The sequence below is a fragment of the Equus przewalskii genome, chromosome 13 (genome assembly GCF_037783145.1).
Source record: "Equus przewalskii isolate Varuska chromosome 13, EquPr2, whole genome shotgun sequence".
In the NCBI taxonomy this organism is placed as follows: domain Eukaryota; kingdom Metazoa; phylum Chordata; class Mammalia; order Perissodactyla; family Equidae; genus Equus; species Equus przewalskii.
In genome coordinates, this window is record NC_091843.1 from 56,494,851 (window position 1) to 56,514,263 (window position 19,413).

Below are 19,413 nucleotides of genomic sequence, written 5' to 3' on the forward strand. Positions count from 1 at the left end.
ATTTCAGGTAAACAACAAATAATTTTTTTGGTATAAGTATGTCCCATTCAATATTTGGGGCATGCTCATACTAAAAAACTTTCATTGTGTATCTGAAATTCAGATTTAACAGGGTGTCCTCGGTTTTTATTTACTATACCTAGAAACCCTAAGTGTAGGAATAATAAGATGTGGTCAAAGGGGACCTGCTAACAACCTCTAAATATTACCAATATTGTTCACCTCAGCTTGGCTTAGAGACCTCTGCCCACCAGGACACTCCTGCCATTAACGGAAAAATGTCTGGCAGAGCACCAATGTGTTCCTCTATCAGATTTCAGATTGCTGGTCTGGTGCTACCATTAGTAGATAAATGCCTACTGGATTTTCTTTTAAAACAAATAAAAGCTTAAGTGAATGGGAAGATAAGGCTTAGAAAACATTAAACATGAGTGTAAGAAATGAGAGTATATGATCGTGTTAAACTGAGCGATAATAAGTGCTAAAGGAGTTCAAAGTAAGGGGAGCTGATCAGTGAAAACTAGACTAATGAGGAAGAGGCTCTAGGTCTGCTCTTGAAAGATGAGTAGGATTTGGCTAGGTAATGGAAACCTGAACTTTCTGGCCTGCTCCACTCCTCTCCCCTGAGGTCGTTCCCATAGAAACACTTTATGACATGTTAGCTTGGCCTGTCAGAGGCTTGGGTCAATAATTGATAAATGCCATTCATTGTCCCTTCACCTGTAACCTCCTGATAGCCAACAGCATAGAGAGTGCGTGTGCCAGTCCACTGTGAAACCCTGTGATTTACTTGATTGCCCTTCATTTATTTCTCCTACGTCCGGGGGCTCTCTTAATTTTGTACCCAGGTGGTTCAATGGCTAGGAGTTCCCCACAGGGGGCAAGATTTAGGAGTATGTAGCCATATCACCTTTTTGCTACTTCTTGTTCAGGACATGCTAACAGAATGGTACCCTGGCCGTTTCGTCTCAGACCGAACAGATTAAGAGAGAGCGGTGCCTCACAGCACTGACTGAAATATGCACCGTGGTCATTAGGACCTGACTCGGCCAGGAATTTAATCTCTTGGGGTATTAGGAGTCAGTAAGGAAAGAGACTAGGTCAGGTTAGTGGGTAGTGTATAGCCTAAAAGGTCACAGGTTTATATTTTAAATGTCAGGTAATGAACATTTATTGAGCCTCTATTTTACTAAACCTGAGTGGTGTGTATGTGTGTGTGTGGGGCCGGGAGGGGGAGTGGTGGTTGTCAGTAGGTGAAGTTGGAGAAAATTGATGACATCCTTCCCTGACCTTTTGGACTTCATGAAGTAGATAGATGTGAGATAGCTCCTGCCTCTGTGATATTAATTAAGCAATTAAGCAACACCAACAAGTGCAAGATAAGATCTCATAATGTAGGCAAGAGACTAAAGGTCTGTGGACTTGGGGTGATAAGTGTGGAACAGGCTTCCTTGTGTTGAATTTTGACCTGTATTTTAAAAGAAAGTATTGGAAAAGGAGGTGCTAGGATACTTCAAACTGGAAGGGGTAGGCACCAAGGGATACCATATGCGATGAAAATTGGGAGAATAATTTAAAAAACAAAACAAAACAGATTTCCCACTTAAAAGCCTTCAAAGCTCCCCAGTGTCTACAGAAAAGATGCATTGTATTCCAGACCCTCCATCCTGTACCAGACTCATTTTGTGTTATTGCAAGTTTACCACCCCTGCTATAATCCCTGCCCCCCATCATTCAGATGCGTTCACATGCACATACATCCCCTCCCAGTTGTATTCCTACACTAAGCTTCTTGTGGTCCAGGGCCATAGCTCATTCTGCCCCTGTGCAAATGGAGCTGTAAGGCCAGTGATACACACATGGAAAGTCATCTGTAAATACCTAATTGATAGGCTGTTATGGTAATCTAGGCATGGGGAGGGCAGGCTCAGGGTGGGCAGAGGAATTAGTTGTGAGGATGAGAAGGGACAAGATCTGACAAGAAGAAACAAGAGGATTTGAAGGCTGACCAGAGCTACAGGGGGAAGGAGAGAGAAGGATTAAAAGAACCCACAGGATTTTAACATAAGGAACTGGGAATATGTTTGGCATCTTTCATAACTGGGAGGCTGGGATGTATGGGTGTTGAGAGAAATTGATGAGATGACCCAAAGCATGGCAGCCAAGGAGGACAGGAAAGACTAGGGAAGTGGGAGAGCCGGGGTGTAAATGGTGGTTTTCATGTTTGCTCTCTTCTTACCAATAATCCCCCTCCTCCCTTTTTGCCTTTAAAAGTTTATGAGTTAATACTTTAAATAAATATAGATTAAAATGTTCAAGGATTAAATTACATTAAAAAGGTTCTAGAAGTAAAACATGCACATATTATAAAAGTGCAGACAATGCAATACAATGTGAGTGAAAAGTGTCTTCCACCCCTGACTCCCTCCCCTGCTTCTCCACAATAGTTACCCTTTTTGTGCTCTATTTCAGAGATGTACTTTTATTTACTTATTTGCCTATATAAGCATACATGCCTGTCTCATCTTTTTTGCTAAAGTAGCAACATACAGAATCCATATGCTTTTGTACTTTAATACTATATTGTAGAAATCCTTTCTCACACTACAGTCATATTAAGAGCTGCATAGTATTCCATGGTCTTGCCCTATATTATGGATGAGAGATATTTAGTTTCTACAAATAAGGTCCCAGTAGATCTTTGTACACATGTTTTTGTGCATGCATAGTAGTCTTTCAGTTGGAAAATCCTTAGAAGTGGAATTGCTTAGTCAAAGGTATAAGCATTTACAATTTTTAATAGGATTTGCAAAATTTCCCTTCAAATAAACTGAACCAAGCTAGTGTCACAAAAAAGTTTGGAAGTGCCTACTTCCCCACATTCTTGCCAAGAGTGTGAACATCATTTTTGAACTTTGAGAATCTCATTGAAGTTTGATTGCATAATGGAAAGGCTTTCAAATGTATTTCCAGCCAAATATTGTCTGTACAAGTTTTATCTTTAGTTCATGTTAATGAAGCCTAATCTTTTTTACTCTGTTTAACTAGGAGTTAGTTTTGGACCAAAGCTCTATTTAAGTGTGCTCATGTGAGATTACAGCCAGACGGGAATTATTTAACCCAAAGACCAGTATTAAAAACGGAAACTGATTTATAATGCCTTTTTAATGGTTGAGGCTTTCAAACGCTATATGGGAACATGTAGTACATGATATAGGTGACTAAATTACGCAGGCGTTTATTTTCCTCATTTCCCTCCTGATTAGGATGCTTCAGAACCTGTGGGAAGCAGCCTTCACACCAGCACGTGAGGCCACGGAACGGGCATTAATCCAGATCAGAATAGTCCAGTCATTACTTGGCAAGGTGTTCATCCTCTCTGCACCTCATCTGTAAAGTGAGGGTATTCCATTAAAGACGATTGCTATGGTTTCTTGCTGTTCCTAATTCTACCTTGCTACACCGTGATTTAATTGCCTGACTGGAGAAAAGGCTACCACTGCTGAAAGAGTTGTGGGAAGACGGCAGAACTTTCCACAGCGAGAGACTTCTCCCAAGTGGGAAATAAAAGTGGGAAGCATTTCAAAACCTAAACAGAATATCGCGCTATAGCTCCTTGGTCCCTTCACCAGCTGTTTAAAGCGCTTGTTTTCTCAGTCTATACGTAAGGGTGGAATTATTTAGCCAGCCGGGAAGGCAGTGGCATGATCTAATAATACAGCTTCCAACAATCCCAGATTAATTTGTTTTCCGTTTGCCTTGAAAACAAGACAAGAAACGCGCTTGAGCCGTGGCAGGTGAATTTTACGCTGCTAGCCCCTGAGCGGGCGAGCGCGCGCCTTAGCACTCGGACGGGCACCCACCGGGTGGGTGCATGGGTGCCGGAGCACCCCAGGAGCAGCCGTCCCGATTTCCCTGCGCCTTCCATCCCCAGGGGGGACACCGCAGAGCGGCTGCCCGGGCGGGGGAGGGCGCTCCCTTGCCGCCGTCTCTTGAATTCAATTCCTAGCCAGCACCCGGGAGAGGGGTCCTACCCCGCGCCTCGTGGCAAGAACGTGTCGTGCGTGACAGCGCCGCGCGCTGGTGTGTAAAAGCAGAAGCAGAAAGCAGCATATGAGTGGTTGGTGACCAGTAGGGGAATGTGAAGTTCCCCCAAAGAATTGGGCCAGAAAAAGAGGAAGAGCCAGGCAGGGACAGCGACTCATCAGGGGAACCCCCAGCCCCAGAAGGGGTGGGGTGGGCGGGCTCTCACTCTGGTCGCCTCCCCAGCGCGCGGCTCTGCGGTGCTCTGTGCGACCGCACTGGGAAGGCGGCTTGGTCCCGCCCTCGGCCCCACCGCCCCGTCCAGAGTCAGAAAATGGGCTTGTCAGTGATGCCTCGCACCGCGCTCTGCCACCGCGCAGGGCAAACAAAATCAAGAGCAGATGGGCTGCGCGGGGTTGGGGGCCAGGGCTGCAGCCTGGGTCAGCGAGGCCGGAGGGCTCCACCCCGGCCCCGCCCCGGCCTCCGCCGCCCCCGCCGCCCCCGCCGGGCCCTCACTTCCGCCCCTCAGAGCCTTCCTACCCCGGCAGGGGGCGACCGCGACCACCCGGCGAGGGGTGAGCGGCGGAAGGGGGGCGACCCCACCCCGCGCCACACCCCCGCCCAGCCGCACAGTCGCGGGGTAGCCAGCCGCCCGCAGCCCCTCCTCCTTTGTGCGGTGGGCGCTGTTGCCCGGGCGACGGTGGCGCCCCGCCCTGGCCCCGCCCCCCGAGGCGCCCCATCCTGGTCCCGGCGCTGCCGCCCGCCCCGCCGCAGTCCGCAGGAGCCGCCGCCGCTGCCGGCCGCGGGGCGGCATTCTGGGGCCGTCGCAGGGAGCAGAGCTCGGCTCTCCGCGCCTGTGCGTTCGCCCGCCCTGGCCTGCCCCTCGCCGCGTCGGTCGGCTGGCCGAATCCAGCTGACCAGCTCGCCCTCCGGCTCCGAGCCGAGGCTCCACGGCCGCCGCAGGGAGCCGCCCACCAGCCCCTGCCCGGCGCCGCCCGTCTGCCAGTTTGGACCCTGCCGTTGATGACACCTGGCAGAAGGCTACCATGGAGGGGGATGGTTCAGACTCGCTGGTGAGCGGGGGAGAGGGGCGGCCGCTCGACTCCTCGATGGCGGCGCGCCGGGGCTCCTGGGCTTCTCTCTTCCCTCCGCCGTGAGCCGGGAGGGAGCCTCTGCTCCGGAGGAGCCGGGTCGGCCGTGTGATGGCCCCGTTTCCTCTTCGCCTTCCCCGCCCCGGGCTGGTTCCGCAAGCCGGGGCGCCCTCTTTCTGCCCCTCGGAGGGTCGGACTCGGGGTCCCCTGGGCCCGGAAGAGGGCGCCGCTCGGGTGCGGTGATCACCCACCTGAGCACCTCGGGGAGGCCGGGCGGGGGTCTTTAATGGGGTTCGGTCTGTATAATTAACTCGCTCGTGGGGGTCGGGTGCCAGTCGCGGCCAGGGGCGCGTGCCTCGCGCGTGCCCGGCCCCCCATTGTCTGGGAGCGCCGTGGGGCCGGCGCTCGGGTCCCCGCCGGCCCGGCTTGGCTCGCCGTCGCAGCCAGCGGAGCTCCTCCCCGCCGCGTCTGCTCGCGGGAGGCGGGCTGGCGCCGGCAGCTGTCGGGGTGCAAGGGTTGTTGTTTGAAGCGGTCGAATATGCAATTCCTCGAACATGTTAGTTTCCCGTCGAACCTCATTAATTTCGAAACAGCTTAATTGTGGGAGCCACCACGTCCACATTTCTCTTCATCAGAATGTTTCCTCTCAGTGAATGTAAAATGAACACTCATTTTCCTTTTGGATAAGAATTACTTTGTGTCCCTTGTGATTAGAAGCTTGTATACTGCCTTATGCACAAGAAAAATGGAAATGATTTTAGATCTTCCAGTGGGAAGTAGATCTCCCATAAAATATGGTCTGAGAACCTATTTTAGACATTCAGAACAATATTTTCCTTTAAATTAGGTGTCAGTTCCTTTGTGAAGTGAGATAGGGTGTGAGTATTCTATATTCTTTGATCAGAATTGTGAGGTGTGGCTGTCTTCCAAATTTAAAATTGTGACGTGATGTATGTGGGCTTTTAGTAAGTATTTGTTGAGTGATGCAGCAAGAAGCACTGCAAAGACCCATTGACAATGATAAAGCCTGTTGGCTGTAGTGCTGTTGTCAGGGGTTCTTAAAGCCCCTGTGTCACTTTAGGGGGAATAGGGTAGCATACATTTTTATTTAATTAAAATAAGTGAATTCAGTTTTAATTTTCTATTTCCAGTAGTCAAAATGATCGTACAAGGTTATGAGTACCTTAAAACTGGACTATCAGTAAAATGTCAGGGATGCTGAATATAGAATCCTAGCACCTGAAGTTTGGGGTACATGGAGGAAAAGCTACTAGGGAAAGGATGGGAAAACTGGCATGAGGTCATCAAACCTTTTTAGTTGTGGTAAGAGTCTAGATGTTTCTCATTGAAAATAATGCAAGCCTTTAGTATTGAGAGCACTTAGAATGGAGCCTTCTAATCCTCTGCACCCTTTCAATATTCATAAAGTGCTGTTAACATAACAGCCTTGATCTGCAGCATGAGAACCTCAAGCATTTTACCTACATTACAGTTGCAGCTTATGAAAAAAGGTCACATTTAAAGTAGACAATTACTGATAATTCAGCTTGTAAACAGATTTCAAGTAGGGCTCCATGAACAAACTGGCTAACCCAGTTTTTACCAGCTCTTGTTATTTGCCAGTCACAGAGTTAATGTGTGAAATAGGAAGACAGCCTTATTCTTAATGCTATATTCTTAATTTTTGTTGAAGTAATCTACTTTTAGGATTTCACTGAAGTCTTAAATCAATGAATTAATGATTTAATAATTTTGTAATTGATGAAATATTTTGGCCCCCTAATATTTTTTGCTGATTTTTCTCATGCTTCAGTTTTTACCATCAGATATCCCTTCAGTTCTAGGCTATGGGATGTTGACGGGGGTTGATGGTATAGAATTTCATAGCCCAAAGGAACTTTCCATTAAAAAAACCCTGTTTCTTAATTCTTTTTGGAAAGGTAAACACATGTACTTATACAAGAGGTATAAGCATGTTAATATGTTTACTAAGAGCGTTTGATTCTGATTTCTTTTTCTCAATTTAAGGTTACCATCAGGAATATCGAAAGAGAGCTCATTTGCCCAGCATGCAAGGAGCTGTTTACCCACCCGTTGATTCTTCCTTGTCAACACAGTATCTGTCATAAATGTGTAAAAGAACTCTTACTGACAGTTGATGATTCATTCAATGACGTGGGATCAGATAACTCCAATCAGAGCAGTCCTCGGCTGCGGCTCCCCTCCCCCAGCGTGGATAAAATTGACAGAATTAGCAGACCAGGTATGTGGGAGAACTCTGGGGTGGGGAGGGGGTAGTTGGTGGTAAGAGTGAAAGGGAAATTATTTTTGTGATTTTGAGAGTTAAGCTTTCCAGGTGAATAAATTAAAACTGAGTTATCAAGGAACCCCTCCCCCTTTTAAAATGTCAAAATGAACTCTCACTGTCTCCGTATGCACTTAAAGTTGGATGTTGAATGCCAACTTTGTGTTAACCCCCTTGTTCACTGTGTCTGTATTGTAGGGGGTGTTCTCACCCTGTGACCTCCTTCATAGGAGGGATGAAATAATGAACTACCGAAGTACTGGCTAGGGAAACATCTAGGTATGGTAATATATAAATAAATGTTGCAGAAGTAAAGGATGACATTACATAATGACTAGTCCTAAAATATTTTTTAGAGGAGTTATTTGGTATCATCTTAGGCTACCTGAGGATTTTATTTTCTTCAGCTGTTTTTAATCCATTTTGTAAAATAAGGATTTTGAACATCAATTAAATGTACTGGAACCCTGTGGTAATGATAGAAGTAGATCTAATGAGATGAATAGCACACATACTGTACCTTTGTTATATAGCCAGTGTTTAAATTGTTTCCTGTTGGGACAGTGTTACTTTCTTTCTTGTGGGCATCCATTGCAGGATTGATGTACACCAAAATTAACTTGAAATCACTGGGAACAGAGCCACTGGGACATGAAGGGCCAAAGGAGTGAGGACCATGGGGAGGCAGAGGCTTGGGTAGAAATCCGCACCTCCTTCATCCTTTGTATGGAGAATACTCAGTCGCTGTAAGCACCAGACTTCAGGGCTTCAACTCCTCCCAATTTGGCTTTGAGGTTTTTTTTTTTTTTGAGGAAGATTAGCCCTGAACTAACTACTGCCAATCCTCCTCTTTTTGCTGGGGAAGACTGGCCCTAAGCTAACATCCACGCCCATCTTCCTCTACTTTATACATGGGATGCCTATCACAGCATGGCTTTTGCCAAGTGGTGCCATGTCCGCACCCAGGATCTTGAACTGTCGAACCTTGGGCTGCCAAGAAGCAGAACATGTGCACTTAACCACTGCGCCACTGGGCCGGCCCCTGGCTTTGAGGTTTCAAGTTTAATTCTTTCGTCCACTCTGTCCATTTCTCTCTGTTATAGGAATAACTTTTTAATCTTGTAAAAAAACCTTTCTGATTAGAAAAGAACTTCTTTCTCCTTATTTGCATTTTAGAGAATGTTGTCTTTTCTCTTCCACACTGTGATATGGAATGCCCTTGGGCAACATTCGTGTCTTTGTGCTCCATCAGAGAGTGGATGAAAGTAGATTTATTCTAAGAGTAGTCTTATGTCATTTTAAACACATATTTTTCTTTAGATGGTAATCACTAATTACTTGTAAGATATTTTGCACACATAAAAATTATACATATAGGCAAAAAAAGGAGCATTAGGTAATTGTGGGAGTTTAGGGGTATTAGGGCGGAGAGGGTTGTGCTCATTGTGAAGTCATCACTGTCGTGTCTCCCTCCTTGCTGGGAATCTGGTGCACTGAGGAGGAAGGAGACGATTTTGAACTATTCTGAACAATTTTGAACTATTACTGTTCAAAATCATCCTACCAGATAAAACTTGATATTCTCTTGGTAGAACCTCACTGGCTAATCAGGGATCCCTGCTTAACTGATGAAGGCAAATGCGCTTTTTCTACATTGAGCATAGGCTGTTCAAAGGAATTTTAGTTCTGTGCTAGTAGGTCTACTTACAATTAGACTGAGCTCACATATGTACTTTTTGAAATCCTGTATTTTATGTAGGTTCTAATCTTAAAATTTGATTAGTTTTTATATGTGATTCATATGAGATATAGTTATCTAGATGAAATATAGTTTCATCGTTTTCAGGAGCTTACCTCACATGGTACTCCGTAGATGGTAATAAATATTTGTTGAGTGGCCGTTGAATGACAAACCTCCACTACAAGATTTGTACAAAGCCTGCCATAATGGCTTATATTCAGTAATAATGGCATTTTTTCCAGAACAAGAGATCCATTCCACCATACTTTGCACTATCTAGATCAGAAATAGAATTGCGGAGATGCTCCTCCTGCTTCTTTAGGAAGAAACCTGTTAAATTGAATTACGTCCTGAGTGGGGAAGAACGATTACAGGAAATAACAGTATTTGACTTGGAGAAAGGCTGACTGCAGAATATGATGGCTGTCTTGTGGAAGAGCGTAGTACACGGACTATCTTCACAGTGAAGCTTCCAGATCAATGAGTAGAGGAAACAGGAAGGCAGATTTCAACTTAGCATGAGAGCAAACAGATACCTAAGGCTGTCCAAATAAAATGGGCTGCCTGATTTGGGCAGATCCTTGTCATTAGAAGGGTTTAAATTATGGGTCAAATTTAGATGCTGCAGGGGCCAAACAGGTACATTAAGGAAGCGGGCCCTAGGCATAATAGATACTGGTCCCTCTTTCATTTTACTTGTTTCAAATAGAGACAGTAAATATTTTATTTTCCCATGAACTCAACTACTATAAGAAAACCAGCAGCCCATGTGTCAACAGCCACCTGACTCTAGGCCTCTCCTTTTGGAGACGGTGGGGTGTGGTTTGGGACTGTGGCGATTAGAATAGACGCCTTGTCTAATGTCGCAGTAGCCTCACTTGGCACTAGGGAATTATCATATGGTTTGGGGGTGCCAGATTGTCGGATTTACTGTTTCTTTCTTTCCCCCACAAAAACCTGATGGTAGTTTTGATGTGAAATCTGTTTTTTAAATGTTGGCAGTTAATTCAAATTATTTAAAAAGATGATGCCAGCTCCACAGAGGCCTGGGCAGCCAAAACACACCTTTGACTCTGCCCCATCCAGCTTTTGGGCCATCAGTGTTTGGAGTCTTTGTTTTATTTATTTTTTTTTATTTTTTAAAGATTTTATTTTTTTCCTTTTTCTCCCCAAAGCCCTCCGGCACATAGTTGTATATTCTTTGTTGTGGGTCCTTCTAGTTGTCGCATGTGGGACGCTGCCTCAATGTGGTTTGATGAGCGGTGCTATGTCCGTGCCCAGGATTCGAACCAACGAAACACTGGGCCGCCTGCAGCAGAGTGCGCGAACTTAACCACTCGGCCAGCCCCATGGAGTCTTTGTTTTAAACAGTGGATAGGTGACCACTGTTTGCAAGTACTGTAGAGGGGATTTCTGCCTTGGGTGGTAGGTCAAGCCAGTTGTTATGTCAACTGCCCTATCTTCTCCAGGCCTGAAATTCTATGCCTTATAGAGTACCATTTCCATTCATTCATTCAACAAATATTTAAGTTGCCTCCTAGTTACCAGGCATGGCTAAATGCTGAAGCGTAATGACATGATAGATCCAGTCCTCCTTTTATTAAGAAGCGTGTAGCCTAGCAGTATACAAAGTATGTCATAAGAGGTGCAATAATTAGAACTTAGTCCTTCATCAAGAACATACAGAGCAAGTTAACAAATACAGATGGAGCGCCAGAGGGTGAGAAGGCTCCAGGTATAGTCATTCCTGGAGGTTATCATCAAATGAATGCCAATTTTAAGATTGCTTTCCTGGTGACCACCAGTTTTAAACTAGTAGAAGTTATCGTGTTACAAGTATAATGTTACTTACCCACCACTTATGGGGCATTTGCCAATAATTTTTCTTAGGATAGATTCAAAGATAAATTCAAGCGTAAGGAATGGGTTCCCTTTTTTTTCTAGCAGGTTTATTATTTTTCATCGTTTAGACATACTTGGGAAGGAAACCAGAAACCCTATTCTGAGCAATTGGTGTGGGAGGAATAGAATTCTAAAAATTAGTGTTGCCATTGTTTTAATAAGGGATTAATTAGATGTGGACTGTCCAGTACAGTAGCCACTAGTCACAAGTGGCTGTTGAGCACTTGAAATGTGCTAGTCTGAATTGAGATGTGCTTTAAGTGTAAAATACACAGTGGATTTCAAACACTTAAAATGAAAAACAGAATATAAAAGTTCTGTTTAATAACTTTTATATTGATTATGTTTTGAAGTGATAGTGTTTTGAATATATTAGGATTAAATAGCATTATTAAAATTAATTTCACTTGTTTCTTTTTTATTAATCTGGCTTCTGGAAAATGTAAAATGACTTGTGGCTTACACTTTTGGCTCACATATTCCTTTTGGATAGCAATGCATTGGACATTTGACAGATTTTTAGAATAAAAGGGTACCTTGAAAGGCAAGTAAGGTTTGTGTGTATAACACAATAGTATATTAAATTATGTAAAAATGAAAGAGGTATATTGCTGTACATTTTTGGTCATATATTTGCAAGGTTTCCCCTCATTTTGCATCTCCTTTCATCAGAAAAATATAGTCAGTTTTAGTAATGTTTATTTATAGTATTGCTTTACATCAGTAAAAAAAATCAGACAAAAGATGCTTGATTTTACTTTGTATTTTCAACAGTTAGAGATATGATTGTTCAAAAATACCAATCTATAAGGTAAAGTGTAGGCCTCTTGAGTGCTGTGCCAACAGTGATTAATTCTGAACTCGGAGATGAGCTTGATGAATGTCTTACAGTGATGGCTTCATAAATACCATGTGTACCAGGAAAAACACGTTCTTCTACCGTTAACTCAAAAATTGTGTTATGTGCAGGACACAGTTACTGCTTTATCTTTTGTTAACAAGTTGTGAATCTTCTCTTTGAAATTAAATTCTAAATCCAGCTTTCTGTTCATTGTTCACAGCTTCGCAGAGGAGATCTTGGGGGTGGAGAGGTAGAAAACGCTTTATTGCTTGTGTGGCCGCAGGCAGTATAGTGTTAGAGTTAAATAACCTCGTGTAGATAAGGTTTTTAAATATCAGTGGTCAAGTCTGCAAAATTTTGTCGAAGGTGAATGAATTGGGCTGAGAGGACTTAAAGGTCAACAGGACTAAATTTCCAAGCAAGTTCTGATGTTTCTAAAGGGAGCACTGATTTTGAGAGCTTGTATTTTGTCAATATAAGTGACAAGATATTGTTGAAGAAAATGACATACCCCTGTTGTTAGCTTTTTTCATGTAGGTTACCTTAAAAGTCTTTTTCATTTGCTTAGTGGAACGAAGCTTGTGTTAACAGCCACATTCGCTACCTTGGGGAGGTTAAACAAGCCAGTACTTCCTTCTGTATTTAAAAGTTTGTTTACAGGTATTGATCATTTTTGTAGTTAATAGCATAATCTTTGCTTGTTTTATGCTTATGATGTCTTTTCTTTGTTAATGTTTCAAAGTATTTCAGTTTTAACACAGATCTTACCCATTTGTGGGTAAATAATGCACACTGCTTTTTTAGGCTTTCTGAAATATTTGATTCTGAATGAAAGATAGGCCGACCTATCTTACTATAATTTTTTTTTTTTTTACTCCAGTTGACCTTTAAAGTAAAATTGGCTACTTTTTTTGTCGAATGCTAGTGATACCTTATGTTTTATTGAAGAAAATAAACACTTGAAATGTTATCCCTTTTCTGTCTTCCTTACATGCATGCATCTGTTCTAGAATCTTACAGCTGCTTCTATATGCCACATGTGATCTTTCCTCTTATAGGCTTTGGCGAGTCCCTGAGAATTTTAAGTGTTCCAACTTAATAATTAGAAGGAAAGGTAGGAGCAGTTTGCTTAAAATAAGTTAATTGCTTATTATCCTTTTTTGATTCAGACAGCATTTAAGAAAAAGGTTTTGCAGGTTGAAAATGCTAATAATACTTCAAGGGTAAATGCAATTGGTGGCCATCAGATGGTCAGAATGTGCTAAAAGAAACATTAGGGTGGCAGTAGAAGACATCAGCCCATTGCCAAACACCGAGAAGCCCGACATGAGTGTTGAGCTTGGGGCAAGGTAGCCCCTGACCAGCCAGGTGGTAATAGTGGGGACGCTGTTACCACCAGAATGTGCGGCGAGAGGACGCAGCTGGCAGACGTTTTGGACCTGTTAGTGCTGAGTTTACTCCTGGTTTGAAATGCTTTATTTTCAGTTTGATATTTAAATGGTAGGACATGACTGAAAGCCCTCTTTTTTGGAGATTTACTATAAACCAATTTGAAGATTTTTTAGAGTCTTCATTTTAAAATTGTGTCATGATTTGTACTTGTTTAATCTATCTTTGGAATAAAGGTATGTGGGGAAAAGAATTGATTCTGCAGGGTGACAGTATTCAAACAATTTGCATACTGTTTGACATATGAAGTTGCACTGCTTGGCCTACGTTGCTTCCTTACCTCTCTCAGCCATCGTTGCTTTTCTTCCTCATTATCTCTCTCTAGAGAGCACTGTTATCCAGTGAACTTTCTGCGATCAGGGAAATGTTTCACCCTGCACTGTGCAGTATGGTAGCCGCTAGCCACAGGTGGCTGTTGAGAATTTTAAATGTGGCTAGCGCAACCAAGGAACTGAATTTCTAATTTAATTTAATTTTGATTAAAGTTAAATAGCCAGTTTGGCTAATGGTTACTGTATTAGACAGCACAACTATAGAGAGTAAAAAGTTGACTCTATTACACTATATTCTTAGTTCCACTGTCTTGATTTTTTTTTTTAATTAGGTTTCCTTCCCAGAATGGCCTTAAATCTGTCCTGTTTTCTTTAGTGCCCTGAACATATATTCTGTTGTTTGTTTTTATGAAAACAATGGTAGAAGTATAAGACAGATGAAATAAAATATAAGTTCTAAAAACATTTGAGAGCTTTTAGGTCTGTTTATAAAAATAGCCAAGATGTATTGATGAAATATTTTGTCTGATTTAAGAAGTTCAGTGTGATCCTTTACACTTGGATTTTTATTATAAAAATAGTTTGAAAGAGGTTTACAGAAAAGGGACAAAACATCTTTTTTGAAATTTCTGAACATGAAGCCCAAGATCTGGGTGTCACCAGTGTACAAGTTAAAGCATGATTTTGTTGTCATGATTTCATTTCTTTTTCCCTTTACTTGATTGATCACAACCTTCAATTTGTAAAACCAATAATAACCCACTTTTTAAAAACATTGACTGTTGAGATTAGTTATCCATTTTAATTTCTAGCACCTATTTCATGAGCGGAAGCATGCAATTAAATGTGAATTTCCATTTGTTTAAACTTGACCACTGCACTATATCACTTCCAGAATTATTTGGCTTGTTTTTTCACTAAATGGAATTTTCATTGGCATGTGTTTTAAAAGTAGCTCTGCTGCTTGTTTCATTATATGCCTGCTGTGGTGTGAAATACTTTGGACTGTATTGCATGTTTTTAGAATTATTACAAGAATATATTTTATTTTGGATTTTCAGATTTTTATGGGGCAGGTTTTTTTGGTATATGCATTTTTTGTATGTTTAAAAATGTAAAAGTTAAAAATGTTTTTAAATGAAAATATTAAAAATATTCTGCATGTTTATAGTATAAGTAGCTTTCAGGGCTCAATGCCATTTAGCATGATGTAAAGTCATTTTAAATGATTAATAGCATGGGATGATTGCTAAATTTTACCTATAGTGTATCATGCCAGACCTTTTCTTGGTGAGGAAGATTGTCGCTGAGCTAATATCTGTGCCAATCTTCCTCTATTTTATGTGGGATGCTGCCACACAGTGTGGCTTGACAAGCAGTGCTAGGTCTGCGCCCAGGATCCGAACCTGTGAACCCCAGGCCACTGAAGCGGAGTGCACAAACTTAACCACCATGCCATGGGCTGGCCCTGCCAGACATCTTTTGAGACAGTCTTTTCAGTGATGGTAGTAATGTACCAAGGCACTATTAATATGGCTGTTTAAAGGCCTTTTATAAATGTTGTGTGCTAAGTTTAACCATTCATTTTTGGTACTGGATACATGGTAGTATAAAAGAAGGCTGTAGGTTAAGAAGTTTGTGTTTATATTTAGGGAGTTATTTTGTGGTCAACCAGGACTACAAACTCTAAGAACAGATTCATAAATGAGAGGAGGGACTATGGTGGGCACGCACCTGTGTGAAGTGGACAGCCCCAGATTCTTGTGAACTTGTGGATAAGGTCTGTCATGCCTTGATTTCCTGATTTGTTAAAATCAGGATAAGGCTGAACAAAAGTGTGATGTTTAAGGTCATTTATTGTATTATGTATATATTATAAAATTATTTTTTATACTTTTTGGGTAACTTTTGGCTTACTGAATTTAAGTAATCTTAATGATTCTTTGTTTCAGGTCAAAAGAAGATACTAAATGGTTGGTCCCTCTTAGTGTCACTAGATCTGGGTCTATGAATGAGCTTTTCACTCTTTTATAGATTGCACTCAATTAACTGATTTGCCTACTGAATGTTTCCAAATAAAACAATACTACAGTGGGAAACCCTCTTTTGCAGTGGTTCTTAACACTTTTGTGCTCACATATTCCTTTGAGAATCTGATAAAAGCTATGGTTTTTTAACCGGAAAATATGCATAGGTACATAGATGCAAAATTTTGCCTATAATTTCAAATAGTTTACAGAACTGTTTGGCTCTCTCTGGAGTGTATCCGTGGACCCTGAGTTAACGAATCCTGCTCTTTTATTTATGAATTCATTTCCTATCAGTCAGCCAAGGCTGTGTTCATTTAAGTGGAAGCCAATTTCCTTTGGATATAATATATAAAATAACTGTAAATGTTAATTATATAATTGCAAAAGATCCTGACCCTGTGTAGTATTGTATTACCTGTCTTGTCCATATATCTGTTTGATTTAATATGATTTTTATGTGGGATTTACTATAGAATATTTTCCTTTCCTCTTTGATTTAATAACTATTTAGTAACTTGGGATTGTCTTCTGTATGCAAGGAAAAACTTCTTAAAAAAGCATTTCCAGAATATAAATTGACTCAAGTGGAGCCACTTTGAGTATTATATTTTTGGAAAATATTTGTGGATATATATCTTTCCAAAACGTGACTCTTTTTTCCCTCACTCTATTCATTTTCCTGCTGATGTAACTAAACAAGGACTTGCTAATTACACAGGCTGGAAGCGCAATTCATTGACCCCTAGGACGACTACTTTTCCTTGCCCTGGCTGTGAGCATGACGTGGATCTTGGAGAACGAGGAATCAGCGGTCTGTTTCGAAATTTCACTTTGGAAACTATTGTTGAAAGATACCGGCAGGCAGCCAGGGCGGCCACAGCCATTATGTGTGACCTGTGTAAACCACCACCTCAAGAATCCACAAAAAGTTGCCTGGACTGTAGTGCAAGCTACTGCAATGAATGCTTTAAAATTTATCATCCTTGGGGTACTGTAAAAGCTCAGCATGAGTATGTGGGCCCAACCACTAATTTTAGACCCAAGGTAAGTGAAGTGTTTATTAAGTTGGAGTATTAAACTTAATTTATAAGAGAAATTATTACCAGTCTAGAACTTGACAGTAAGAAAGGAACTTGCTTGACTTGAGAAGCTGGTACAAGAAATTAAGGCCTAGTAGTTGAGGTTATTTAGTATGTTGCTAAACAGCCCCACAGCTTAGAAGGCAATATTACCGTTCACTCTGTTACAGTACAGTGTCAGACGACACAGTTGAATGTCCTAATGGTAACTCCGAGTAATAAAGGTTACCTTATCTCAGATGTACTCTCTAAGATTGAAATTATTCAAGTTAAAGAGCTTTTGTGCTTTAATGTGATAAAGCCATAATTATCTAAAAGATTTAATTGGTAAACATTTTTCAGACATTTTTAGTTAGCTAAGTACTATGAATAAATAAGACTAATTACAGCCTAACAGTTTGAAGCTTGTGATATAGTGGTTATATAACGTCTGAAGTAGAATTTGCATTTCTTAAATATTCTGGGTACTTTCTATAACAACGTTCAGGAGAACTTTATGTATTGTTTTCTCTGCTGCGTAACTGAAAAGCAGAATGATTCATGGATATCTTCACTTATACTGCTTTCTGATTTATATAGATAAAAACACTGTAATTGATTCTTTTAAAGTTCTTATTCCAATCTAATAACTTGTGAGTTTGAAAATCTGTTTTTGTGTTCTTGAACATAAAACCTTTAATTTGTAATAGAAAAATGGAAGAAAAGATCCCACAAGTTATTTTGAAGCTGTGAGCTGAGCATTTCTGACATCATATGAAGTAGTGTAGGACGACAGGTAGATTAAAACAAAAACAGTCTATGTGCCCACGTTTTGATGACTCTTTTCTCAAACTATGTCAGTGTGGCAATAGATTGATCAAATAGTTTCTAGTCCTCTGTTATGGTCCTTATCTCATTTTAAATGCTTAAGGTCATAGATTTTTAAAAATTTATGACTTCCGTCTGGTGTTTTGTTTCTTGTAAAAGATGAGTTAAACTGATTAATACTATTCTATCATGAGAGAACCTATGGTTGTTAGTTGAATTATATTGGGCTTGAGTTTTTATGAGCTAAGAATTTCATGAAATTGAAAAATTTTGAGTATAAATTGGAGTCTTATTCTATTTGCAAATATCAGATTGATAAGAGAGAACCAAAGGCATATGAATAGGTACGTTGAGAAAAAAACGTTTTTTTCCTTCAAGTCTTTAGTGTTATTCACTATAAAAAATTCTAAAAAAGTGTCTGTGTATCCTATAGAATATTTTCCTGTAACTTTGAGTTCTTGTGATCATTCCTTTGAGAAAGGCAAACTTTCTATTTTATTTTTAATGTAGTGACTTTGAGAATGTAGGAACTTGAACATACTTAGAAATCTTTTCCAGTTGTTTTTCTCCTGTGCCTCCTCGTCGGAATCAGGACTTTATATCCTGAGAAGAAATTTTTTTTAATGTCTCTCAGTTATCAGATGAGTTATAGTTACTTAAAATCTAACCTATTGGAATCATGGACAACTTTTTGATTTCATTAACGACACTAGCTTAAAGGAATTCTCCCCTTCTGCCAAATGAAAACAGTTATTTTATGTAAAATTTCAAATGTAGCTATGATGGTAGTTTACAGACTAAATAAAAAGGTAGAAACTTAAATCAGAAAAACACAGTTCTGAACTTGGTCAGTGTGTGTGCAATTAAAATGTAAAAGCAAACGCATCTGGAAGCTTATATCCTAAAGTATTCCAAGACTCTCTTAGTAACAGATGTCCTGTGAGGATCATGAGGCCATGGTTCTCATAAATTATTTGTTATGGTACCTTATAAAAACATTGATCGTGATCATTAAGAGCTGCCTAGTCACTGTGGCCAGGGGCCTTTCTAGCTTGGTTAAGCGTTTTACTTGAGTCTCATAGCAGTGAAATTTTCACCTTATCATCAAGTTTAGGGGAGATGACAACATCTGTGTATTTTATTGACCATTTGAACCCTCAAATTGAAAAACAGTGATTCTACTGTAGAGAATTTTCATATGATGTACCAAACACTTTTATTTCTTTTCACACTTTCATTCATTTAAATGGCTTTATTTAGTGATTTTATAAAGCAAATCTTTGCATTTTGGGACTTTATCCCATTACTTGAAAACTTTTGAGTGCCATGTAAGCTATGAAGACCCTTAATCACACTTTTATTCTTTCCTCAATAGATTTTAATGTGCCCAGAACATGAAACAGAGAGAATCAACATGTACTGTGAATTATGTAGGAGGCCAGTTTGTCATCTCTGTAAGTTGGGTGGTAATCATTCCAATCACCGTGTGACTACCATGAGCAGTGCCTACAAAACCTTAAAGGTGGGACTTATTTTTGGAACTAAATTTTGATTCCTTGTAACTTTATTTTACTTTATACCTTTAACTTTTTCCTTTTGAAATCGTGGCATGTTGTGTGGTCTGTTTTACTGAAATGAGTGAACATCCAAAGTGTTACTTACTGATCTGCTAATATGAGGTTAGTATTTCTGACCAGGCAGTTCTTTGCCACAGTGATCTGCTAGTTCTGAACTCTGAGAAAGAGAGCGGGACGACGGATACTTCATATGGTCGCCAGTGAGCCCAATGCCTGTGATACCGAGTGTGTATATGAGAATGACACACTTTGAAAGACAGTAGCTATTTTGACACTTGATTCTTGTTGCTTGCCTG

At 40.9% G+C, this 19,413-nt stretch overlaps 1 protein-coding gene across 9 annotated transcripts in view; it reads left to right on the plus strand.

Moving 5' to 3' along the window:
* The window catches only part of TRIM36 (tripartite motif containing 36), a 47,019-nt gene that overhangs the window by 5,777 nt on the left and 21,829 nt on the right, over positions 1 to 19,413 (plus strand). For 2 of the 9 annotated variants that reach the window (XM_008513897.2, XM_070569534.1), the window contains exons 2-4: positions 7,143 to 7,377; positions 16,373 to 16,698; positions 18,916 to 19,062. In XM_008513897.2, the coding sequence (XP_008512119.1) occupies positions 7,143 to 7,377; positions 16,373 to 16,698; positions 18,916 to 19,062 (708 nt within the window). Of the gene's footprint in view, positions 1 to 4,566; positions 5,097 to 6,078; positions 6,206 to 7,142; positions 7,378 to 15,576; positions 15,598 to 16,354; positions 16,699 to 18,915; positions 19,063 to 19,413 lie in introns of those variants that run through there. The other 7 variants (XM_070569529.1, XM_070569527.1, XM_070569531.1 and 4 more) reach the window with 7 other exon arrangements.